The sequence below is a fragment of the Desmodus rotundus genome, chromosome 9 (assembly GCF_022682495.2).
Source record: "Desmodus rotundus isolate HL8 chromosome 9, HLdesRot8A.1, whole genome shotgun sequence".
In the NCBI taxonomy this organism is placed as follows: domain Eukaryota; kingdom Metazoa; phylum Chordata; class Mammalia; order Chiroptera; family Phyllostomidae; genus Desmodus; species Desmodus rotundus.
The window spans coordinates 76,512,738-76,539,694 of record NC_071395.1 but is presented as its reverse complement, the minus strand read 5'-3'; the positions used below and the strand labels follow the sequence as shown (position 1 = coordinate 76,539,694).

The 26,957-nt window shown below is 46.6% G+C and overlaps 1 protein-coding gene across 3 annotated transcripts in view; it reads right to left on the bottom strand.

The window, feature by feature from the left end:
- SMG6 (SMG6 nonsense mediated mRNA decay factor) overlaps window positions 1-26,957 on the bottom strand; it is a 225,743-nt gene that overhangs the window by 15,588 nt on the left and 183,198 nt on the right. For 2 of the 3 annotated variants that reach the window (XM_024565177.3, XM_024565176.3), the window contains exons 14-15: window positions 6,600-6,776; window positions 2,549-2,695 (exon numbers count right to left, since the gene is read on the bottom strand). In XM_024565177.3, the coding sequence (XP_024420945.2) occupies window positions 2,549-2,695; window positions 6,600-6,776 (324 nt within the window). The remainder of the gene's footprint in view (window positions 1-2,548; window positions 2,696-6,599; window positions 6,777-26,957) is intronic. The other variant, XM_053911107.1, reaches the window with a different exon arrangement.

Genomic DNA, 26,957 nt, shown 5'->3' with positions numbered 1-26,957 from the left:
TGCAGCACATGTACCCACAGCATCCTGTCCTTCCCTTCTGTAACAACGCTCACTCACACTTCAAGTCACTGGCTTCTCCGCTCCACTGCATGTTCTGGGATGGGACTTCTTTGTTCACTCCCATGTCCCCTGACCACTAGCATAGTCGATGCTCACCACCACTTACTAAACCGAGCTGAACACAGGGTACCTGACTCCAAAGAGTTCACAGTACAGTGGGGGAAGAAGTCCAGAAATAAGTGTAATACGACATGTGATAGAAGTTTCACATATGAAGCATAAATCAATGCTATAGGTACACTGAGCAGAGAGAGATTAATTCCTCCTGGGGGGAATCAGGAAAGCTTCACTGGGGAGATGGAGTTTCATCTGGGGATTGTAGGAGGAAGAGAATTTCAACAGGTAACAGGAATTGTGGAGCAGAGAAAAGGGAACAGCATGAACAAGGACCTGAGAGTCAGAAAGGAGAGGAAGGGCAGTACTGCTGTCCAGGCAGGAGGGCCCTGGTCTGGGACGGCACTGTACACGCACTGTCGTGCTGAGGGACGAGGCAGGTGCTGTTACCACTTTCATTTTATAGATGAGGAAGCAGGCTCAGAGAAGTTAAATCATTTGACCAATGAAATATATAGTAAGGGTTCCTGGGGTATGGGAGAAGAGGTTGGGAACACACACAAAAGCCTTGAATGCCATAATAAGGAATTAGACTTTATTATGTTAGCCAAGCAAAGGCACTGATAATTTCTGAGCAGGGGGAACGGCTCTTTTGGGGAAACAATGATGAAAACACGTACAGATGCATTAGAGGCAGTGAACCCGCCATGCAGACAGGGTACTGCACAATTCCAAGAGGTGTCAATCACAGACTACATGGTAAATGGCACCCTCCAGAGCTGTGCAAAGCACAGGCCTTAACTGCTGTATTCCACATCAGTACCTGGACTACACTAGCAGTAGTAGCAATGACAATAGAGAGGACAGAAGGGGATAAGAGTGAACAAATAGATTTGATTAAAAAAAAAAAAACCAGACTTGAGTGAGGAATTTAAGATGATGCTCTAGTTGTTACCATCTATTAAGTCACTCAACAAATATTTGCTGAGTGCCACCTCTGTGCACTGAGACTAAGAAGGAAGAGAAAGAAAGGAGGAGACCAAGCAAAGAACAGTGGTGAGGAAGTATAGGTCAACAGAGAGAGAGAGAGAGAGAGAGAAGATGAGTGTTCACTTGTGTAAAACTGAGGCCGAAGGAAGATGGCTTCAGGGTCCAAAGCTACGGGGAAGTCAACTCTGATGGGGCCCGAGACTTGATAAAGGCAGGGACTTTGTGACTTATGACACAACAGATTATACAAGTGGTGGGCTGAGAGTCAAGAAATGGGTAAAACTTTTGGGAAGACGGATGGCCAGGGAAGAAAAGAGCCACAGGACAGGAAGACAATGGGAGGATGAAGCTGCTGTGCGGGCCACAACAGAGAGACCACAGGTGGGCTGAGGACGTGACGCTGGTAGAGGCATCACCACCTGATTCCAGTGTACAGGGGGACGGGAATACGTCTAAAGAACAACGGATCCCAATTGGTATTTACTCCCTTCCCAGGGCAGGGCTCTGTAAGAGGGGTAATATCAGACCACAGTGAGTGTTTATGGAGCACATATTGTATGCTACACATCGTGCTAAAGCACTTTACACTGGCCAGTTTCTGCAGGTCTCACAGCAATTCTAAGAGGCTGATGCTGTTATCACTTTCACTTTACAGATGAGGAAACAGGCTCTGAGAAATTAAACAATTTGCCCAAAGTCATAATGCTAGTAAGTGGTGGAGCCCGGACTGTGATCAGGTCTGCTTGGCCACATGCACAGAGGCCTCTGCCAAAGGTGAGGGGCGTCTGAAAAAGAGTTGGAAACAGACATTCCTAAAGAGGCTTGATGCTTCTCCATGCACAGAGTTAAGTGGGGCAGTTGACTGGCTCTTCCCTGTGTGCCCTGGGCCCTAGATAAGAGGAAGTGAGCTTATAGTGCAAGAGGGCAGAACTGGAAGAGCCACAGTGAAAAACTTACTGGAAGTGGGGGAATGGGTTCACAAGAGGGCTGATGGTAAAGGAATCCTTGTGCGGAGACCAAGTAGTTTCTTTCTGGGAAGGTTTAGAGTGTTTGCAAAGGGGCTTGGCCATCCCACTGGGAACCCAGATAAGCAGGCTGTGGCCATGACATCCTGCCCCTGAGAACAGGTGTTCTCCAGAAAGAATCCCTGGCCCCTTGGGCAGTGTAAGGATAAGGTTCAGGGGAACTTCAAAACTCCTGAAACTGTGTGGAAGACTGTGGAGTCGCAGATCTCTGGGGGAGAAGCTTTCATCAGATTCTCTGAGAGGAACCTGCCCCTGCCTCGGAGCCCAGAAGGAGGGAGTCTCCAGGCCTCAAATGTGCTACCAGATTTAGTGACAGAAAAAGAAAACGGGGGTTCCTACTCGTCCCTGCTCCCTGCTCACATTCCCTCATGCCCCGCCTAGCACACCCTGATGGGAAACCCCTCCCCAGGCAGCCTCACCTGGATCTTTTCTTGGCGACGCTGCTGCTCAGCTATCTTCCTGGCCAGAGCCAGCTTTTTGGCGCGCAGCTCCCTGATGTCATCCTCGCCCCCACTGCCTTCAGCCTCTGAATCTTCTTCAAAGTCTTCAATCACCACATCCTCCTCCTTTGGGTGGCAAAACAGGCAAGGGAAGAGAGGAGAGAGACTATGAGCCCATGACACTTGTAAGACCCACCCTTCTGTCCTTCCAGCACCCTCATTCCATGCTTATTCAGACCACTTCTTGCAAAGAGCCCCAAGGTGTGAGGGGGTAAAGAGAAGCTGTCATTTCCTCCCCCCAAACCAATTACTCCTTTTTGTCCTCTAGGGCTCTTTCTGAATTTCACAGAGTCACAGATCCACATGATAAGTTACACACACTTTCATGCTTATACTCACAGCTCTTCATTCTCCTTTGTGCACACTCACAAAGTCAAACTTTGGGTCTATTTTCATTTTGAAAACACCAAAGGGGAAAACTACAGAGAAAGTTAAATCACCCAATTTATATCTAATTCATGCTAATGATTTGATAGGAATCAATTCTGACCAACAGCTGGGAGTTAGGGGTAGAAGCTCTCTTTCCCCAGACGGTGTCAGGGAGCAGATGCTGTAGCTCAGCAGACCTTGCCCTGGTTTCTTTTTAAAACCACAGCCTGGTGGTGTCAGCGCTGCTGGGCCCCCTTAGAGGAATTCACATGACATGGCCTTGCTCAGCTGCCCTACTGGAGCCTGGGTAGGCTGGGAGAGAGCTGGCCAGCTTGTGGAGTCTCCTGCCAGGCCTGTGGAGCCTTCCCCAGGGATGGCACCTCCCTGCTTGCAGCTTCAGCTCAGAAGCCACTGCTCCCTGGGTGGTCCCAGGCTCCATTCCTTACTCTCTCACTTTTGGCCTTGGTCAGTAGAGAACATGCAGCTGCCCAAGACACTTCCTTTGAGGGACAGAGTTAGCATGGGTTATAGGGAGTGATTTAGTAGGAGAAGATTCCTGAGTTTCTAACTGGATGATAGTAACGACAATGATTATGACAGTAACAGCTACCATTTACTGAGAGCTTAGTATTGGCCAAGGACAAGGCTGTTTTTCATGTATTAACTCATTTAATATTCACAATGGCCTGTGAAACAGATGATATTATAATCCCTATTTTATAAACAAACACACCGAGGTTTAGAGTTGAACAATTTGCTCAAGGTCACAAAGTTAGTAAGTGGCAGAGCAGGTACTGGAACTCTAGTGGGTTCAACTCCAAGGTCTGTGCTCTTACCAATAACACCAAGCCACATAGCGGTGGGGTCCTGAATCTAGACAGTGCGCCCAGACCCATCTTTTAGTGGCTCAGCTTTACCAGGTCTCCACAGGCCCACCTGGGACCTGTTCAGTGTATACTGCTCTCTCCTCTGACCATTGCAAGATGATATTTCAATGGATTCTCTTGGCTGAAAGTAGTTGGTAAAGTGTGTGGGTGGATAGGTGATGCTGTGTCTTGGGAGCAAAATCTAGGGTGGGAAGAGAGGTGTTTTGGTAGCATTCCTATGGAACTAGACTGTTCTCTTCATGAGGAATGTTGTTGGAAGAAACATCTTCTTTTTCTCTCCCAACCAGGTTAAGTGACTTGGTCTTACTGGGGAGAGATGAGATATCACTATCCTAAAGAGGTGTCAGGAGTCTGGGGTGCTGTCCATTCACCACTCATCTGACAACCCGCAGGCTATAGTGTCACATGGTTTACTTCCAGAGAGGCCCAGGTGCTGGAAAGGAGGAAGACACTAACCATTTACTTCCCTGTGGGGTTAACCGGGACTGGAGTAAGTGGAATAGCATGCCTGACTGGCCCATGAGGGGACAATGCCTCTGCCTGCTCTGATCAGGGATACACTGGGTTATCACGGGGCTCAGAGTGAGCTTGACTGAGGTCAAAAGAGGGTCAGCAAGGCTTGTCTGAGGTTTGCTCAGCTCTCACAGCAAACGAGGAAGTGCAGGGTTATGAAATTACACAGACCGGGGTAAGTAGGGTTTCCCAGGGACCACTAACATAAAGGAACTCAGGAGGCTCGTGGGAAAAGGAAGAAGTGGGCAGCATGGCATGGGTCACAACCTTTGTCTGGTTAATAACACTTAGAAGGAGAGAGAGAGTGTGGCATAGCCAAGATCTGGGACCGGAGAGCTGGTCTATTCCTTGATAAGAGTGAAAGAGCCGCCCACCCTGACCGGGCAGCTCAGTTGGTTAGAGCATCGTCTAGATAGGTCAAGGTTGTGGGTTCCATCCCCATCAAGGCACATACAAGAATCAACCAATGAATGCATCAATAAGTGGAACACCAAATCAATGTTTCTCTCTCTCCCTCCCTCTCTCCTCTTTCTCTCTCTCTCTAAAGCCAATAAAAAAAAAAAAAAAAAAAGGAGCGAAAGAGCCCCTCCTTAGTCCTTCTCTCTGGGTCTCACTTGCCAAACCTGACTTGGCACTGCAGGTTCCGCTGGCCAGAGGACATTGCTTACAACAACCCTGGAGTGCTGGCCTTGCTGACTCCCCACTGGCTGCCTGGGCCGTACTATGTGGGTGAGATAACCGACTTAGCCCTGCCCCACCCATGCTTCTCTACACAGTCCCCAGGGCTTAGATGGCACTGCTCTGGCCTGCCTGAGGCCTGGACAGCCCGATGGCTTTAGCAACCCCACTGTCTCCTCCCTTGCTGACAGCTCATTCTTTCCCATTATTCCCTGCCCGGGTTTCATCTGGAGAGTCTGGAATCATGGGCTCAGCTTTATCCCTGGAACCACCTCTGTCCTGGAAGCTGAGCTCTGTATCATCAGGGGTGGGGTGGAGTTCTCCAGCTATTCTAATGAAGCCAGTCCAAGATTTTGCTGGTCTGAAGACTCTGAACCAAAGGTGGCCACTCTATCACTCCTTCAGATCACAAACGACAGCTTCCAGCTGACATCTGGCTTCCCTGGCCTGTTGCTGATTTCATCCCTGCACCGCACCCTGCTCCACCAGGCGCTTGAGACTGTTGTGGGCCAAATGACTGAGTTGGCCTATGGGTGACCTGGCCTCTGGCTGGAATTGCTTCCGTCCCTTCCTTAAGTCCCACGTTCCTTCCCACCTAAGTCCCCTCTGTCTTTAACACTGTGGGGTAAAAAGAAGGTAAGAATCAACCATCAGGAAAAAGTGAGCGGTGTGCGTACACACACCCAGACACACAGCAGGGCAGCTGGCAGTGACATTAAGCACATACATGTTCCAACACCGCTACACACTCACTTTTACTCAGAACCCATGGACAGCAGGAAAGCTGGCAGCAGTGTTCAACTGACACACAAGCCCAGCACATACAGACCCATGACAGCAATCACCCCCACAAAGGTACATACACGCATGGCAGGGCAACTGCCAGAGGGCTTTGGCAGGGGTGGGTACACAGGCTCGGGTGTGCGCACACTAGGGTGTGCGCCGGTCTAGAGTGAAGCAAGGGCTACAGGAACAACCAAGGGCAAACAAACAAGAGGAGAATTCCTTAATCACATCAGGATGTGCAGGAGGGAGGGAGGGAGGGAATGAGGGAGGGAGGGTAAGCCAGGGGAGGGGGTGATTTTCCACACGGGGCCAGCAATGTCAGCTCTTCCTGTACGTGTGCTAGAGGCTGGAGTTCAGGCCTGTGCTGTGCTGAGCTCCACACATCTATAAACTTGATCCTCAGACTGAACCCTAACACCCCCCCTCCACTCCCTTTCCTAAGCCTCCAGAGCTGCACATTATTAAACTCTTTCTTTCCCTCCCTTCTCCTCCAATGCAACATTAAAAAGAAGCATCTGGAACTCGTAGCAGAGAAGGAGGCACTGGGGTGGGACTGGCAGGAAGGGGCACCAGCAGAGTGCACTCTTGAGAAGTTGGCTGGTCACGTTAACATTGACACTGCTCCGAGTGGTTATAAATAACCAGGGGTAGAAGCTGAAGACATGGGCAGAGCAGGACTGCAGGGGGAGGGAAGGGGAGCCTTCCCTCTGCCACAGCGGGCTCTTCCCGCATAGTACCTCATCTTCCAGTTGTTTTCCCTCTTGGCTTCCCATTTCCTTTCCCATGGTGTCTGGGACGGGTGCCACTGACACATATTTTCCACCCTTGAATGCCAGCAGAGGCTCTTCTTGTCCACAAAGGGCTTCCAGAAAATACTTCAGCACTGTGACCCTTTTGCAGTCAGCTGCAATAACCTACAGGGCAAAAGGGAGAGAAGAAAAACAGCATTTTCTGAAAGGGAAGATGAAGACGAGACACACTGCTGGCTGCGGGGCACAAGAGATGTGTCAGAGCTGCTGGGCAAGGGAGACAGATCGGGTGCGCGGGTGAGGGATGGTGAGCGAGGGCTGAGGGTGGGTTGAGGACCAAGATCTTCAGAGGGAGGAAAATCACCACTGTCTCTCGTTAGGGCATCTCAAGTGCAGCAGACAACCCCAGGACTAATGACAGGCATCCTATGGGGTTTTGCCTTTCTTTCCCTGAAGTCCTGATATTAAAAAAGACTAAATTCTTTTAAGTTTGGTATCTAATTGATATAAGGATGGGTGGCTTTCACAGAATACAGCTTTCTGATATCCCTCACTGCTACTCTCCATTCTTCTCCCAGCTCCCCTCTCTCCAGACTCCCAGAAGGAAAACTTTCAGCCTGAGTGCAAAATGAATGATGAGGGCTTTCTTGGCTGTTTCATTTCAGCCAGATCATTTTGGGCTTCCCCTGACGGGTTCCTGCCCCACCTAAGAGCTTCTCATACTCCAGAGATTGGGGTCAGGAAGGAAACTGTTGTCAGGAGAAGGGAGACAGGCAAAGCAGGTGGGGGGTGTTTCACCAAAGCTCTGCTCCTCCAGGGGTTCACGCCATCCTGCTCCCATGTGGCCATATCAGCACATAAGCCAGTGCTGTCAGAGAAGCTGGGGCTGATTTAGCTGAAATGAAATTCAATATCTTGAGCAACTGTCAAATTTGTATGTCTCAGATGAAGTTTCCATAGTCACCCTGTCTGGGGTCCTCCTCCTGCGAGACCACACATGCATGGTCTCACCTGCAAACCCATCTGCTTTGCTCGTGCCCTCTCATGCCCTTTTCTTCATCTCTGGCCCCTGGGGTCTCCCCCATATGACAGGGCACTCTCCAAGGCAGAGGAGGGGCCCTACTTGATCTGGAGCTCAGAAGCTGGTAAAGGCCAATCCATGCAGGGAAACACACTTCAGTGGCCAGATATGCCACAGGGTGGCAGCCCATTCTCATCATCACTGACTGTAGCCCATATTAAGTGTCCCCTGCCCCCCAATGCTTTCTCATTCCACAATGCGAAAGGGAATTCTATGTCTGTACCACACAGTAAAGTACTAACTTGGAGTCTGTCTTTGTTTGCTCACTGTTTTACAGGTGCATTTGTTACTCTCTCACCTGGACAATAACCCCACTGGTAGCAAAGACTACATCTCCTGAGCACTTGCTCTTAGCACCCTTTGCCAGGGAGTGGGGCACACAGGATGCTCATGGTAAGGACTGACAGGCACAGGGAAACTTGGCTGGGTACCACAAGGAGCAGAAGAGGCACATACATCCTCTAGGATGCCGTGGAAATGAGCACCACTCTGACAGCTGGTGCTACGGGACTCCATCCTCTACCATCTTTCTCAGCAAAACCTGCTACCCTCTCTGTTTAGGAGTGGCCCCTGCTCACCCTCACCAATGGTCCTGGATCATTACAGGCCTGAATGTGAGGCTAAGTACTTCAACCACGTCCACCTGACAGGCTGACATAGAGAGTGCTCAGCTACCCAGAAAAGGCTTTGGAAAGAATAGCCATCTTGAACTCAGGGTGCCTGGTCTTGGGCTTACACCTCCTTGAAAGAGGAAGGAAGCTCTCATTGGACCAGGGCAGGTAACCATGGATTCCAGTACATGTACTCAAACATGTGATGAGGAAGGTTAGAAATACAGAAGCAGGGGCTAAAAAGCATTAAAGAACAGAGCTGAAATGAGTAATAGCCTGGCAGGCAGCACGCACAGTGGCCTCCCTGCATCCCCAGCCTCACACTTGCAGAGGAAACTTCTGCATTTCCACAAGACTGCCAGTTTCCTCTCTGTGGTCTAATTTTAACCACCTTGTCGTTACAGTGTGTGTCAGCCACCTGACCCCACTATGACCTCTGACCTTATGCCCCAGCTACTGCTTGCACTATGGAGAATTATGTAATGGGTCCAGGACTTTCCTTTTCAGTATGAGGCTGCTAATGCTGAGTGGCACGGAGGTGGGAATTAAGGGGTGGGAAAAAGAGACAAAGCTTGCCAGGGACCTTGGCATTGCTGGGATGGTGAGAGGTTGTGCTGGCACTCCTGCAACGTGCAGCAGAGATCTGCCAAGAAGAGGAGAGTGTGCCCATGGTTGTGTGCACGCTGAGTAGGAGGGCAGGAAAATTCTTGCTGCTAAGAGCACAGGCTGGGTGGCATGCGGAATGGCTCAGGAAGTGTGTGATTCCTGGCCAAGAGGGAGAAAGGCCACATGTGTGGACGTGGGACCCCTGGAGATGGGGATTTCCAGGGCACAGCGGGACCTAGGGATGCAGACATCCTGAGCCTGCCTGTAGCACGTTCTTGGAAAATCAGTGGGAATTGTCAATCACGGGGACTCAAAAGCAAAACGGAATGCCTTCGTCCCCCGCTACACCCTTTTTCATTTTCACTCATTTAGAAGGCACCTGGTCCCCCCCACCCCGCCCCGATTTTGTTTACTATGGCCATTAGTCCCTTCCTTCCCTAGGGCAAGGGCACTCCTGGCTGATTCTCAAAAGGCCTCTGATCCAGTGGGGTCTCTGAGCTGGTGCTAAGAGGTCTGAAAAGGATTCCACGTGTTTGGAGAGACAAAAGTCACCCGGTCTTTTGGAAGAATGTCCCTGCTCCTTTGCAACCCAACTAGCAGAAAGAACAGTCAAGGTTGTGCAGTTTCCTTGTTTCCAAAGTGCACCATGGGAGTGAGAAACGGGGCTCCAGCTATGTGGTAGATGGGGAACTGAGAGGCAGAAAGTCTGGGGCTTGCCCAGGGTACAGAGAAGCCTTCTGTCTCCAGTCTGCTGGCCTCCCAGCTAAAGTATTCTGCTGTATGGTAGGGGGGATGAGCGTAGTGGGGTGGGGACCACAGTTCTCTCAGCCCTGGAGTTTTATATATTTATGGGAATATTCTCTTAGACAAAGCCTCCAGCACTTGAGTCAGGCGAAAAAGGTTCAAATATGGTTAATAAGGGACATCATGATAGAAGAAGCCCTTCAAACCACCCAAAAGAGCCAACTCCGAGATAATCTTTGGCTGACCAAGGAGGACTTCCTGGTAGGAGAGGGGTTAAAGCTAGGCTCCCTGCTTGGAGAGGAAGGAGTCCAGATGAAGTCTATGACATAATCCTCACAATAGCTCTTTTCATGAGTACATTTTTCCATTCTATATCAATGAAAAACAGAGAATGTAAGTGCATGTACATTGTAGCCCCGGGCAAACTCTAGATTCTCTAGAGGGGAAAGAGCTGGGCAGGAGCGTGTTTCTTCCTGGGCTGTTAACAGGTTGTGCGGGACTGGGGCTAGAGGTGGGAAGAACGGCTGCCAGCTAGGGAAGGCATGCCCCAGGAAATGTGGGACCCAGCACCTTCTCAGTGGCCCTCGTGGCCCTTTTGGAGGGAGACTCACTGCACTATCAGGAACTCCAAAATTAATGGGCAAAATGTCTCAAACAAACCATTCCAGTCAGCTTTGAAAATAAAACTGAGGCTTTAGGTCAGGGAAGAGCAGAAAGAAAGGCACCCAGAGAAAGCCCCTTTCCCTTCTCTTGAAGACCAGCTGAGGCAGCGTGCCCCATCAGCGGGAACTGAAACCTCTAGCTTCAGGGCTCCAGTTATCACCCCGATCAGGTCCACACGCAAGGAACCAAGTAGAAAGGAAAACTGAAAGTGAGATGTGGCAAGGCGATATAGGAGCCTGGCCAGTCTCCGGCTCAGTTCCTTAGAAAGAGATAATGTGAGCATGCATAGGGGAAAGTGGAGGCGGGAGCTAAGAGGAAGGTTAAGTCTTGGGGAAATCTCTAGGTCAAGAGAGAAGAGGGGAGGCAGACGAAGTTACTGATCTGGGGTACCTTAGGGGATCGACAGATAAGCAAGGAATGGAGTTCTCTGAAAACTGGTGACTTTCCACAGCCACTCAGCAGGGGACGTGCCCAGGAAGAAAGAGGAAGAGATTTAAGCTGTCTTATGGAAGGCGGGAGGGTAAGAAAGAGAAAAGGAACTGAGCACCAGGCACCAGAGTCTGATGTATTCTAACTTGTAAGATTTGACACACCTCAGAGCAGCTGTAGGGAAGGGAGTAAACCCTCAGCCTAACAAGGGAACAGGAGGAGGGGTCAGAGAGCTGACCCAGGCAGGCTTCTCTAGATGCAGACTCCAGGGAATGAGGAACTCCTCCATCTTTATTGGGTCCCCGTTTCCTCCATATAGACCTCTTGGAAAGCATGAGCACTACAGTGGCTGGTTAGATTTTGCAAAGTTTCTTTATTTCTAAAGGCTGGTTGGGAGAATCAGAATCTAAACTTGCATTATCAGCCAGTTGGGGTTTTTTTTCTCCCTGGTCTTAAAAAAGTCCTGCTTTCTATTGCTCCTCTGGTTAAAGAGAAAAATCACACGGGTTTTCCCCTACAAACTCAAGTTTACAGGTTGTTTTTCTTGTTTCTCTAAATGGAGTCAATTATTCTCACATTTGTTGAAACCTTCAATCAAACTTTATAGCTTGTTAATTTTACAGAATGTCCTTAGAGCAAGTAAGATGCAGACAGGAAAGTGAAGTCTTGCTGAAATTATTAAGAAACCTTAAAATAGCCTACAAATCCACCACCAAAGCTGGTAAAATATAGGCTGTTTGGCTAGCTTCTGAGGTCAATTAGCAATGGGTTAATTATCATCTTTAATGAGCCGAGCCTACAGGATTAGTTACAAGAAACTGAACTCAGACTAAAGTATTTTCACAAACTGGGAACCTCTGGTTGTGCACGACTCACCCTCACAGGAGACTTGAAGGGTGGGTAGGGCAATTCTGTAGTGGTCAAGGGAGGGTCAGCCTAAGGAAGAGGCCTGCCAGTGAAAGTTCAGACCCAGGGAATCCTGTGGAGCTGGGAGGACAGAGGAAATGGTTTATTCCCAGTCTTAGGAGGAGGGGCTTCCAGGCAGGAGGGAAGCTGGCCACAAGGATGCACAATCACTCTGAAGACAGAAGCAATGGTTTACAACAGAGACACATTTGCAGCCTACCTTAATCAGAGCAAACTGGTCCTGAATTGTGAGAAAAGGGTCAGAAGGGCAGAGAAAGGAAGAATCAATGCAGTGGCTGAATGACAAGGGTCAGGGAGGAAAAAAGACATGGGTCCTTGGCCAGAGGCATATCCTGACAACCCCTGGGCATACTGTCCAAGGGAATCAACTCAATCAGCATTTTACCATTTTCCTACCCCTGCTGTGGCAGGGCCTCATTTCTATGCAAGACAGCTAGGCACAGATCTCTTCCTCAGTCCCTTTTGATCCCAATGCCCAGACCCAGCCCTCCCTAACTCTATGGTTGGTCTGTGCTAACTGAGGAGTCAATGGGTCACAAGATGCAATGCTAACATCATTGGCTAATCCATACCAGTCACACCATTCCATGTGTCTGGTCCCAACAACTGTGTTTCCTTCTCAGCGGAGGCAATGTGGGCCATTGCCAATCAGCTGGCAATGCACAGATGCCTGTTCAGAGTGGCACGGCAGCCTGCTCACTCCACCTGCATCCACTGTGTGCATGCACATATGCACACGCACGCACACACGCACGCTAGCCTTAAGTTTCCTAGAGAGAGGCGCGTGGGAACTGGCAAACGGTTAGATGGAAAGACTTGGGGGTGGAGGGGAGAAAATAAGCCAATAGTTTTACTGAAGATTCCAAAAGGTATAATAAGTACTTAGTTACTGAGAGGGATATTACATTCACAGTGGAGACAGTTGGGAGAACAGAGGAGTTGTGGAGCATACACTGGTAGTGAGAAGGTAAGTACAGTAGGGAAAAAAAAATGGGTCCATTTTGGGAAGAGGCAAGTTGAGGCAAATATAGGGATTTGGCAAGGGCCTGGGCTTCATAGGCTATGAGACTTGAACCTGAGATCACAAGACTTAAACTTGAGTTCAAGTTTTAACTGCCACTTTCTAGCTGTGTTTCCTTAGACAAGTTACTTAACATCTCTGAACCTGTTTGCTCAAGTTATTTGTGAGGTTTAAAAGAGATAATGCATATAAAATATTTAGCAAAGTGCCTAGGCCCAGTAAGTGCACAATAAACCAGTGGCTGTTATTTTTTTCTTCCTTGCTGCCTCACTCTGCTCAGTGGTGGCAGGGGCACTCTGCCTAACCCCACTGAGACGTGTAGGAGCCAGACTCGGAGGTAAGGAAGGAAGCATGGGGCTGGCACACAGTCTAGGGCTGAGGGGAGAGGCCCTGGAATGCTCACCTGGGTGTTGAAGCTGATGAAATATTTTATTTAGAGCTAAGGTACTGGATCCTGGCTTCTGGGCAGGCCACTTGGTGGAGGGAAAGCCTGGTCTCTCTCTAGCTATCCCTCTTTTTAATTTTCTTAAAAAATTCTTGGACTTAACCAGAGGCATGCATGCATTCTACAGGACCCTAGAGAGGGTCTGGGAAAGCATGCCACCAACACACACATCAGAAATAAAATTGTGAACATCACAACTGCCTTGCCCATCTGGTCCCTTCACATTGGGGAGTGGGTGGTGGCTTCGTCTTTGTTAATGGTATCCTTCTTAAACGAGACCCTGCTGGATCCTTGCTCCAGGTCTCTCAATGCAAGAGAAATGATGAAAAAATTCCCAGTGAGGCATTTTCTACCCACCTGTATTTCCTGAGCTTGGACAGTCTGAACAAAGCCAGATAGGAATCTGGGTTTTGCTGGGCAGAGTACAGCGCTTGCTCTTCTTGAACTGTTCCCTCATTGAAAGAAACCATTCTCTTCTAGAGCTCTGAGCTCCAGCTATATGAGCAAGGTGCATTCTTAACAGTGAGCACGTCAGAGAGAACAAACTATAGGCAGCGGTAGCTTGGGCTGCAGTCCAATCTGCTTCCCTTGCAGAGTGCTCTGAGAGTAGTCACCCAAATTGGCAGGGGTTAGGGGCGGATACTGGCACTGCCAACACAAGCCTTTCAGGTCTGGCTGGCTTCAGCTGGTCTGAAACCTGGAACGTAGGCCCCAGGTCCCTCACTTACTGAACCAGCAGGGGAGGCTACAAGCTCAGCCCCTGGGGATGAAAGTCCTTGCGTCTGTCTCAGTCTGCAAATATCCACATGCAGTCTGTTTCTACGCTGCCAGTTAGTTTGGAGCCAGGAGTACTTTATCTTGGGCTCTAGTTGCTCTGAGCCACATCATGACTTGCCTTTTAGACAGGCAGGATAAGGAGACTACCCCTTAGCTTTGTGTTCAGGCTCCTTCACCAAGTTTATTCCTGGTTTTATTTTTTTATGTGTGTGGTGAAGAGTACCCTTTCTGAGACATAGGTAGCATTAAACACATTTAAACAACATTCAGTTTAAAAAATATTTACAAAGTGCCTACTGTGTGCACTAGACATTATTCTAGAACCTGAGGACTCAGTAGAGAACAAAGCAAAGTCCCTGCTCCAGTGTTGGGGAAGGGGGTGGGTGCCATATTCAGACCTCCAAGATTCCCTCAAGAGAGAAATAACCCCTCTTCCCTTAAGGGAAAAGGAAGAGGCAGCCTGAGGTGAGGAAAAGCTCCTTGTAGAGACCTGGCACACTGCTCCTTTATTTACCCCCTTTTAGGCAGAAGGGTCGTGAGGAAGGCAGGATCTCTACTACCTACCCACCCCTCGCTGCATATCACCACGCTGATTTCTCATAATTATTCCCTAACCCTCAACTCCAGGCCCCAGGTAACCCTGTTCGAATTCCCCTGCAGGCCATTTGCTCCCCTTTGCACCTGAGACTTACAGATTATCCCCCCAACCTATAGTGACTTTACTTTTGTGCAATCAATTCATTCCTTTGTTTGATAAAATGCCTTTCTTATCAAGAAACCTTTACCTACCCTGCAAGCCCACTGCCCACAAGTTTTTCCTAAGGTCCAAAGATGTGACAGGGTCTATGCTAGATATCCTAGGCACACGAGAAAACATGGCAGACGCAGTCCTTCATTGCACAGCGTTTTCATTCCAGAGAGGGATTCCGCAGTAACCTGACACTGCCCTCTTCCAAAGGCACAGTTGTCTCTTCAGCACCTATGGGCTAGGCCTACACTTACTTCATCTTCTCTGACCTCATTAGCAGCCCTCAACATCTGTATCATTTATATGCCACAAAGTGAGTTACTGATCATTCAGACCCACACTAGAACCTCCTCAGTATCTCCCAGTGGTCCAACCCTTTCTTTAGTATTTCAGGGGGAAAGGATTCAAGACCCTGAGGAAGCTTTTAAAACCACCATTACTTAATGTTTAAGAAACATATAAGTAATTTTTATGATTACGTACTTAACAGAATTTTTTCCCTGTTAACTTTTGGTCCAGACCGTGCTGTATGAGAGGTCTGTTATTGTCTGGAATCTACAAGGGGGCTCACTTCCTTCAGGGAACCCATTCCATACTTGGACTTTTCTAATAGGTAGAGATGTCTGTCCCTTTTCAAGCCCAAATCTGCCCCACCCCAGTGCTTCTAATTCTGTTCGCTGGGGCCACATAAAAATCTCTCATTCTGCTTCCACATGACTGGCCTCAAATTATTTGAAGTCTGCTGAGTTATACCTTCTCTAGGCTAAACAGTCCCCCTTCCTTCAACTGTTCCTCTCTTCGACTGTCTCCTCAACATCCTGCTTATTTTTTCACTGGGACTTTCACTGAGACGACTGTGTCTCCTAGTGTGAGTGCCCACGTGTAATCTGGCAGCGGAGAACAGAGTGGAACATCTCCTCCTTTTTCCGTTCTGGGTACCTCGATTCTGTGAACAGGCTAAAACGGCATTGGTTTTGTTGTTCACCATCTTGCACTAACAACGTGTTATGAGCTTTTAATCAACAAATCCCTAAATTGTTTTCACATATGTAACTAATAATATCTCCCCCCACTGAGTGCAAGGATTCCACTAACTATCCCTTTCATAACACATCTTCCCTGAGGCCCCCCCACACTGTAAGAAGCCCTATTATTTAGTATTGTGCTATGTGCAGCTGACTTTCAAGATAAGGTAGATTATGCATTTTTTTTTCTATTTGCATCTATCTTTTATTGTTCTTTTTCTTTGCAGTTGATTTTTAAAAATATATTTATTGATTATGCTATTACAGTTGTCCCATTCCCCCCCTCACTCCACTCCACCCTGCCCACCCCCTCCCTCCCACATTCCCCCCCTATAGTTCATGTCCATGGGTCATACTTATAAGTTCTTTGGCTTCTATATTTCCTACACTATTCTTACCCTCCCCCTGTCTATTTTCCACCTATCATTTATGCTACTTATTCTGTGTACCTTTCCCCCCCTCTCCCTCTCCCACTCCCCTGTTGATAACCCTCCATGTGATCTCCATTTCTGTGGTTCTGTTCCTGTTATAGTTGTTTGCTTAGTTTGCTTTTGTTTTTGTTTTAGGTGCGGTTGTTAATAACTGTGAGTTTGCTGTCATTTTTACTGTTCATACTTTTTTATCTTCTTTTTCTTAGATAAGTCTCTTTAACATTTTATATAATAAGGGCTTGGTGATGATGAACTTCTTTAACTTGACCTTATCTGGGAAGCACTTTATCTGCCCTTCCATTCTAAATGATAGCTTTGCTGGGTAGAGCAATCTTGGATGTAGGTCCTTGCCTTTCATGACTTGGAATACTTCTTTCCAGCCCCTTCTTGCCTGTAAGGTCTCTTTGGAGAAATCAGCTGACAGTCTTATGGGAACTCCTTTGTAGGTAACTGTGTTCTTTTCCCTTGCTGCTTCTAAGATCCTCTCCTTCTCTTTAATCTTGGCTAATGTAATTATGATGTGCCTTGGTGTGTTCCTCCTTGGGTCCAGCTTCTTTGGGACTCTCTGAGCTTCCTGGACTTCCCGGAAGTCTATTTCCTTTGCCAGATGAGGGAAGTTCTCCTTCATTATTTGTTCAAATAAGTTTTCAATTTTTTGTTCTTCCTCTTCTCCTTCTGGCACCCCTATAATTCAGATGTTGGAACGTTTCAAGATGTCCTGGAGGTTCCTAAGCCTCTCCTCATTTTTCCGAATTCCTGTTTCTTCATTCTTTTCTGGTTGGATGTTTCTTTCTTCCTTCTGGTCCACACCGTTGATTTGAGCCCCAGTTTTCTTTGCATCTCTATTGGTTCCCTGTAGATTTTCCTTTGTCTCTCTTAGCATAGTCTTCATTTTTTCATCTAGTTTTCGACCAAATTCAACCAATTCTGTGAGCTTCTTGATTACCAGTGTTTTGAACTGTGCATCTGATAGGTTGTCTATCTGTTTGCTGCTTAGTTGAATTTTTTCTGGAGCTTTGAAGTGTTCTGTCATTTGGGCCTTTTTTTTTTTTTGTCTTGGTGCTTGTGTTACTTAAAGGGGCGGAGCCTTAGGTGTTCCCCAGGGGCGGGGTAACGCTGGTCCCAGAGCTGTGACGCTTTACGTGGGGGAGGGGCCGAGAGGGAGCAATGGCGCCCACTCCACTGTCTGCTGGATTTCAGCCACTCCCTCTGCTACCCACAATGAAATTGGGCCCCTCTGGTGCTAGTTCCCGAGTGGGTGGGCTTGTGCACACTCTAGGCCCCTGTGGGTTTCTCCAACAACCTCTCCTGTGAGGCTGGGAGTTTCTCCTGCTGCTGCCCCAACCCCCACGGGTGTTTTCAATCAGAGGTTTGAGGCTTTATTTCGTCGAGGTGGAGCCCTGGGTTAAACGGTCTGCTTCACTCCCCGCCGTTCGTCCAATTTATCTGTGCGCGAATGTGGGGCCTTGGGGTGCTACCCGCCGCTCTGCCCACCCCGTTCTCCACCACTGAGTCCAGCCCTCTCAGTTTATCTGCGCAAATGTGGGGCCGCAGGGTCTGCTAGTGGTCAGACTGCCTGCCCTGTTTGTCCCACACTCTGCCAGTCTCGGTCCCACCACGGCCACGCGAGTCCTCTCCGCCCCGGCTGCCCCTCTCCGCCCTTCCTTCCGGTCTGGATGAATGTTTATTTTTTATCTCCTTGATATCGGGCTTCCATGTCGTTCGATTTTCTGTTAGTTCTGGTTGTGCGAGGAGGCGCAGTGTGTCTACCTACGCTGCCATCTTGGTTCTCACTCTATGAATTAATTCTTATTTGTTTGATTTCATCTTGTTATTTACTTACTTCTTTCATTGTAGCCTGTCAAGTTCTCTTTGGACCCTAAATTTGTTTTCTGACAACGTATTCTCTCTCATGGTCATGACATCCATAAACTTGTCTGATGATTTGTTTATGCATCTCAGTATCTTTCTCCCATTAATCTGTCATGTCTTCTCTCCTATGTAAGTTTCCTGAGGGCCAGCACTGCAATTTGTATGTACACACACACACACACACACACACAAACTCTACCTGCAACATACACTACGGGTATTTGGACAATGTGGGTAACTCATCATGGGAGACAGGTGGTGACCATAGGACCTTAGGACAACTCAAGAGGACATCGTGGTCACAGAGGGAGCACCAACCACTGTCTACCATGTGAACCACGCTCCTCGTGTTGTGCAACACACACCCTGGACAGACTCAGAGACGCTACTTTCTGCTTTGGGTGGTATTCCCCATGAAGTCTGGGCTCAATAAGGAACAGGTACTCTCTTTGATGAGGTGTCTACAGAGTTTGCTAGTTTGAAATAAGATACCACAAGCAGCCAAGCCCTGGGCACATTGCATCTTGCCTTAAGTGGAAGGCTGTTGACCCTGGGCAAGGGAAAACATCTCAGCAAGAGGTGCGACTATGCTCTTCAAACTATTGTGTTATACTCTTGGAAAAAATTACACTCATATCTGGAGAATCCCTACAGCAAATTAAGAATACAAAAAATGTGAAAATTATCTGAGGTTAGGGCTGAAGTAGAAGGCCGCTTTAAGTTGCATTTTCAGGTCCTACACCTAGAGTCCTGAATATCAAAGGCAGACAATGGCATCTCAGAGTTGGAGACAAGACAAGTTGTGCTAAGTCTATTCACGTTTGAGATGAGGTATACATACATAAGGCAAATATCTGGCACACGGAAGAAACTAAGTAAGTATTAGTACCCTTTCTTCATCTCTAAAAACTAAAAAGCATTTTTTTTCAAACCACCTGAATCAGAATCACATATGAGCTTGTTAAGAATGTAGACCCCTGGGCACTTCTTTGGACTAAGTACATAAGTATTTCTGGGGATAGGGCCTTGGACTGCACTTTAAACAAGTCTTCCAGGTACTTATGAACACCGAAGTTTGACAATCACTGCTTTATAGGCTGAAAGGATAGGTGGTGATAATTTTGGTCAATTCTTCAAATTGATCAAATGCAACTCCACTTTAGATAAGGTACAAAAAAATACCACCTTCTATTCTTCATGGCTCTCTTAGGATCTAGAAAATCCTATGAAGCAGTTAATTATTATATTCAGATGGTAACAGAGTTGAGAAAACTAAAACTTGAGTACTTTAAATAAGATTTGAAAGCCAGCAATGATTTCCTAGTCCAATATTCTTGCCAACTCATCAGAGCTGCTTCCTGGGAGAACACCACTGGGCCTCCTAAGGCATAACAACAAACCTGCTGCGTGCTTCACTCACCCTTAACAGTTATCAGTAACAGTGAATGTCTGCTACAAGCCAGGCACTGAGCCAAATGCTTCTCATGCACCAACTCATATAATCTCAACGACCACCCCAAGAAGTAGGTACTGTCATCATCTCCATTTCACAGATGAGGAAATCAGGGCACAGAGTTACGTGACTTGCTCAAGGTAATACAGCTAGTAAGTAGAGGAGCTGGAATGTGTCTCTTCCCTTCTTTTTTTATCCTCACCTGAGGGCATTTGTTTTCATTGCTTTTAGAGAGAGCAGTAGGGAGAGAAACTACGACATGAGAGAGAAGCACCGATCGGTTGCCTCCTGTATGCTCCAGGACAGGGGACTATACGTGCCCGGAATGGGGATCCAGGATTGAGGATTGAACCTGCAACCCTAAATATGTGCCCTAAACAAGAAATGAACCCATAACCTTTTGGTCACAGGAGGATGCTCCAACCAACTGAGCCACAGTGGCCAGGGCAAGTGCCTCTTAAGTGTCCAGCTGCCACAATTCTCAGTGGATCCAGACCATTTACCTGTGCTTCAGGCAGAAGTACTCACAATCCTCACAAGAAGAAAGATCTGATCTAGGACAGAAATGCAAAGGGGGGGCAGTCTCTCATTGCTGATTTCTAAAGACAACTCCTACTGGCCTGGGTATACTTCTCTTGGGCAGCTGACATGCCACAGGTCCGGGAAAGCAGGGTCTAGAGGAAAGTTCACTTCATGTTCTCCTAACTTGGGCAAGTTATTGAACCTTGTTTGCAAAATACAGATGATTCTGAAGATCTCTTTCCATTCTTATAAGTTTCTATGATTCTGGGCGAGGAGGAGAGGAAAGTCAGTTCAGTTCTGCCATTGACCTTGATGGGGGAGCTCAGCTCTGTCACAGGGGACATTGCCAAGAGCTGGACCTGGCCTTTTTGGAAGGCCTGATGATTCAGAATCTTAACTAACAGTGAGGTTGGAGACAGTTCCTGATGGAAAAAGGTGGTATAGGTTCTTCTCATATGATAAGCCACTAAGGAAGACTTGGAGGGTTTTATGGAATCGTTAGCACAGAGCTCCCCTCTGGCCACAGAGCAGAGGAAGAAACAGCAGACCAGTTTATAAAGCTCCAGAGTGGAAAATTTCTGTTGGTGTCCAAACTAAGTTTTTGGCTTTCTGTGAGGTTTGGAAAGACTTGTACTGATGTTTTAATCACCTGTTTAGTGTTCTGAAGACTCTTGTCAGAGGCCTCACTGAGCCTGCTCCAGCAGGCAGTGGGGAGCAGCTGGCTCACGAACGGCACTCTCTTTGTGAGCCGTTTCTTTCCCATGGCCATGTCCAACACCCTGTAGCTCCCTCCAGGCCACTTGGAGGGTACAAGCCAAACCTGAGCCTCATAGGAGGCTGAGGACAAGCTCTCTGGCTAACTTCTCACCAGATCTGAAGCCAGGAAAGGCTCTTTAAGAAAAGACAAAGTGCAGAGAGGCAAAGAATTGTCTCTGGAAACCAGCCTGTCAGCAACCCCTTTGTGGTGGCATAGAGGAAACAGGTTTGGCCTTCCAGGAGAACCACCATCTAGACATTCTGAAGCCCTTGGGTACTGATCATGAAAGAAGTCCTCATAAGTGAAAAAGAATACTGAACAGAATCAGGTTGGGCACTTTCTAGAAACAAAAACTCATGAGCATCCAAGACGCCTGCTACAGAGGTACAGGGTACTGGCACATAGACCAAGCCAGCATTTTACTTCCTCTGAAGTTTTCACTGGTCACAGCTTCTTGATGGCTGACATATTCCATTTTACTGGGAAGCTGTGGTGGAGATAAAGTGGTGACTGATGGTTGCTAGGTATTATGTTATTTCATTTGATTATCACAGCAAGACTGTGAGATAGAAAGAGGAAGAGGAAACTGAAGCTCTAAGGAAAAGAAACATCCAGTAAGTGGTGAAGCTGGAATTTGGACCTACATCTGTCTTACTCCAAAGTCTGTGCCAGTTCATTATACTTTGTAGCATCTTAGGAAGGTATTGATACTTTTGGAGACAGGGACCTACTCCAAGTCCTTTTCACTAAAGGACAACACCCCTACCCAGCCAGCCCAAGTAGCCCACAACCCTGCCCCCAGGACACAATAAACACTTGTGATGAATTTGCATTTAGATTAACACAAACCAAGTGGTGCTTGGCTAAGTTACAGGCAAGAACAGAGATACTAAAATTAAAAACTTCTCAGAGCACCTGCCCTAAGAGAGGTTCTATCACTCAGATTCATTTCATTTCCCTGGACATAATATGGGCAAGACCGCAGCTAATCAGTTGATGAGCTGAATGAATATGGGAAACTCATCACTGTTGAATGCCAAAGTTAAGACCTATGTATGAGTATCCCCCCAAAAGTTGTCTGCAGTACACAGTCTTGACCTCTGGATGTACTGTAAAAAGGAAGGTTTATCAGAGAACACTGGGACAAGACAAAAGAAATCAAAGCTGCCTTCTTCCACCTGGCACACAAAGGCTACAAAAATCCATCAATCCAAGAATCTTTTACTGTGCAAACAACAGTGTGTTGTTCATCTGGCAACCCTTGATCTTGGAAGATATGAAGGCGGAGTAAAGAGAGAAAGAATAGTTTACTTTCTTGCTACAAAATTTTCTTTCCTTCTCTTCTGTTCTTCTACTGCCTGCCCTCTCTGAGAGTTAACTTCCCTTTGACCAGACCACTCCACACCTGCTATTATTCTCTGACCAGTTATGCCCAAATTCAAGCAGATTAAGCCACCAGCATGGCCTTTAATGGAGGAGGGGCAGGGGTCTTTCAAGGGAGCTCTGCTTACTAAGAGAAAAGAGCCTCCTATCATAGTAAATAGCACTTTACTGCCTTTCCTCAGTGACTCCAGAGGGATCTCCTTTCAGAGGCTGCAGTTAGAGAGAAGGGAAAGAGATGGAGACTATGACCAGAGAGGTCTTAAGTCCCACAGGAATAACTGTGAGGACAAGGAAAAGCCTGTCTTGTCACAAGGACAAAATTAACCAGACCCATCAGATTGTAACAGGGAAGGAGGGTGCTGGAATAATGAATGGGGGCAGCAGCTTACAGTCCACTGCATACATGGGGGATGCAGGAGGAAAGTATTTCAAAGCTGATGACAAGGCAGACAGGAAACTTACATGTCCTTGCTGACAGGAAAGAAAGTAAAATTCTGGGTCTTCTCTCATCTGCAGGATTTCTAATAGGCGACTGAAGTTCACCCTCTTCCCAAGGATATGCTGACAGCTGGGAATACTGCCCTTCAGGTCAGGCAGGGCAGAGATCTAGACCTCTCCAGGAGTTCACAAAGAAGTTCAGTGAGGGCTCAAACCATGATCCAAAACACAAATGGGACTGCCATTTCCTGTTGGGTTTCCATGCTGTAAAAAAGTGGGGGAGAAATGCCAACTACAAAGTGCTCTGTCTTCCGTGGAAAATGGAGTGTGCAATGTATCCGTTCCAGGTTTTGACTTGTAAATCTAAGTGAGAACTAGTTGCTAGTTGCTAGAGGATTAGAGTGTTAAAGAGACATTCCACCACCCAACCTGCCAGCCTTTCTGCTCACTGTTCATGGACTTCTAGGGAGCTGACGACAAAAAGTGCTTGGGTCTGTGTAGGAAGGGCAGCCTCGGGCTCTGGCAGCTCCTTCTGGACCCCGTTTCACTGTCCTGTGTTCTTAAACAGCTCTGATGAAACAAGCCATCTGTGAAGGTTATTTAGCTTGGAACTGGAAGAGGGTGAGGATGTGGAAAAAAGTAAATCGAGCAGCTAAAGGATAGGAGCAGAGAGAGAGAAGGCAGGTGGCATGTTCATGAGACTGTGTGCCAGGGCTGAGTGGGGTGGGATTGCACAGAGGGATGCTGCCGAAAGGAGGCCAGCATAGGAAGTGCTGGAATGCCCAGGACAGCATGATTTTGTTTCCAAAGTGGTGTTTTGCTATTCTCTCTCAAGGGCACACACATTCTCACTTGAAGGTTACTATTATAGGGGAATCCTGGGATAATCCTTGCCTTCTGAAAACTACCCGAATCCTCCCTGACTTCTTGCTGGGCCTGAATTATGGCCTAAAAGGTAAATCTAACAAGTTTGTTTGTTTCTTTTAAACATCCAAAGCCACAAGATATTAGCAACAGCTAGAAGGGTAAAAAATGAAGATGGTAGAGAATCTGAGAAAATCCTTATGAATTACAGAAAATAGCAACAGAAACTATAGAATAATCTGGGAAGCTATATGGGAATTTGGTGTAGGACTGGATTATAACTGGCTATTTCTTTGGAGTTTTCTTTACTGCCCCCTCCATTTATTATGAAGAACATATATGTTGAAAGACAGACTTAAAAAAAATAATCTAGGCATTTTCACTTATGTTACCTCATTTAATCCTTAAATCTTATGACGGGACTGCTGTCATCCCCATTTTATAGTGAATAAACTTAAACCCAGAGTAACTTATATGTGCTTTTCTTATGACTAGAACAGCGCATAATGAAACTATGACTTTTATTTGGATGAGGGAGATGTATTTTTCTGCAGATCAATATAGCAGAATGGCATTAGAGTTGATAGTATCTCAACTGATCCATTCCTGATCACCAATTCTATGTAGTATATCCTCACAGGATTTGAAAAAGAAATAAAAAAGCTGCTGTTAGAATACATTTTTGAGCCCTGGCTGGTGTGGCTCAGTGGACTGAGTGCCGGCCTGCAAACCGGGATGCCAGTTTGATTCCCAGTCAGGGCACATGCCTGGGTTGCAGGCCAGGTCCCTAGTAGGGGGCACACAAAAGGCAACCACACATTGGTGTTTCTCTCCCTCTCTCTAAAAAAATAAAATAAAATCTTTAAAAAAAGAATATATTTCTGACTCTTTACTAAACTTTTCCAAGTTATTAGAATAAGAACAGGGTGGAGAGAGCAGGCTGGTTACTATGAATGCTGCCTGTTCTACTTTTGAAGCACACAGAATGACATCCCTTACCTGCAGTTGCACTTCCTGCAGTTTCAGGTATCCCTGGTCAACCCTGGTCCAAAATTATTACATGGAGAATTCCAGAAATAATTTGTAAGTTTTAAATTGTGTGCCACTCTGAGTAGCGTGATGAAATCTCAGTGTCCTGCTACGGCCTGCCCGGAGTGTGAATCAAACCTTTGTCCAGCATATCCATGCCATATGCCCTACCTGCCTATTATTCAGTTAGCAGCTGCCTCAGTTAACAGACTGACTATCCTGTTATCACAGTGCTTCAGTACCAGTCACCCTTATTTTACTTCGTAATGACTCCACAGCACAGGAGCAGTTTAAACTTTATCACAGATATGTATGTATAGAAAACAAACAGTATATATAGGATTTGGTATGATCCGCATTTTCTGGCATCCACTGGGAGTCTTGGAATGAATCCCCTGTGGATAATGGGTGACTACCAAATAAACTAGTTTAAAGTACTTTCAGTGCTTCATACTAGTAAGAAAGAGAGAAAATTTCTCTACCAGCCTCCACTAGGGAAGCCTACACACAGCCTAAACTTTTTTTTTTTTAAATTGACAACACAGAACTAAAAGCTGTCACTGAATTCTATTATTTAGGCTAAAGCCACTCTTGCTGCTGACAAAGCAGGAAAGAAGTTCAATGTTAGCACCTCCTCCAGGAGGCACTGAAGATACGGTGTTGTCTTGGCTTCAAGTACCAGGCCAAGCCAAAGCTGCTTATAAATTTGTAGTTTAAATACATGGCACATGTTAAAAACAAACAAACAAATAGTACAAAAGGCTGAATTTTAAAAACAAAATCTTTTCACCTCTGATTTCTAGAACCTCTGTTCCCCAACCCTGTTGCCAGCTTCTGGTATGTCCTTCAGAGATATTTATGCATGTACTGCCATATATGATTAACTATGGGCTCTTCTTATACCTTTTATAAATACATTTATATAAATGGTGGTACACACTGCCATTTTTAGAAACATGACAGCATATCTTAGAGATCATCATCACTTGTAAAGCACGCTTCCTACCGAATGCTAAAGGTCATCAACAATAAGGTTCTGGAACAGATCCAGAAAACCTGATGTGTTTATTGCAACAGAGTTCCTCTGTGTTGGGAGGATGGGAAGAACTAGCAAAGGCAGACAGGAGAAAATCAGTCAGGCCCGTCACTCAGCATCAGGTCCAATAGGCCTGGGAGTGGTCAGCAAAAGCAGTCCCCTCAACCAGGCAGGGTCTCAAATGACAAAAAGCTGGGTAAGAAGGGCTGCACTTACATACCAAAAAGAACACGAAGAGTGTATGTATGTGTTCCAGTCTGCATGCTGCCCAGAAAGAGCTCCCACACCAAAGAGTCTTCAACAAATTTGAAGGCCAGAAAGAAACGCTGCAACATGAAAATTAAACCATATTAATTCCATTATTATGTGTTAGCCAGGTGTTATGGGAAAAGGTGCTTTGTATATCTGAAGGCTGAGGCACCGTCTGAAAGTGCCAGTCTCCCTCTCAGGAACCATATGCAGCTACCACGGAATAGAAAGTTAAGTATTTGAGGTGTTTCGGGCTGATCTCACCGTCTGAGGTTCTACCAGGTAACAGTACCCTGTTCCAGAGCAGGGTATAACTCTTTGTTTCCTGGACTGTACTCCCGAAACATTAAAGGTATGCCACTGAATACATTCGATAAATATTTATTAAGAACCTGCTATGTGTGGCAGGCCTTATTCAAGGAACTAGGAATACAGCAATCAATAAAACAATGTTCCTGAGGTCATGAAGCTTAAAATTCTTCTGAGACTGAGAAACAAATAAGCAAATAAATACAGGACAAGTAGTGGGAAGTACTATTAAAAGAAAGTAGGATAAGAGGGACAGAGATTAACAGGGTGGGGAGAGTATTATTTTATATAAGATGGACAGGGAAAGGCTCTTGGATAACATGCCGTTTGATCAGATGTGGAGGAATGAGCCGCAAAGCAGAGAGGGCCTTCTCAGGTAGGTAGTTATGGTGCCAGGAATACCCTCTCTCCTAGGGTAAAGAAGAACAGCCTCTTCTAGCCTAGCCGGGTGAAAGCAGAGACCTTTGAGAGTTTATGTAGCTTGTACGGCCTCCATGCAGATTTCTGGATATTTTCCATCACAGATGAGAGTTTTATGTTGAATTTTAAGTTGACCACAAATATTTAACTTCTCTGGACCACAAATGCTGTATCTTCTCTGCGGTTTAGCTGGCACCAAGTACATATTTACGAATCTCTATATGTCTGCCTGTTATTTAAATTTCTTATAGAAGTGCCAAGGTCTTTAGTTGTGATTTACCCCTCCCATTCCATATTAGTGGGTCTGAACCCTGATCAGGTCTAATTCTTGGGAAAGGAGGTATCTTTACAATGGGAGCTTAGGGTCGTCCTAAATTTTCTATTTAAAAACTATCACTTGAGGGTCTGTTCCAGGATCTTGAATTTGAATTACAATGTTAAAAAAAAAAAAAAAAGTTTATCCACTAAAAAATAAAAAAATAAAACTTAGGACATCTATACACTTT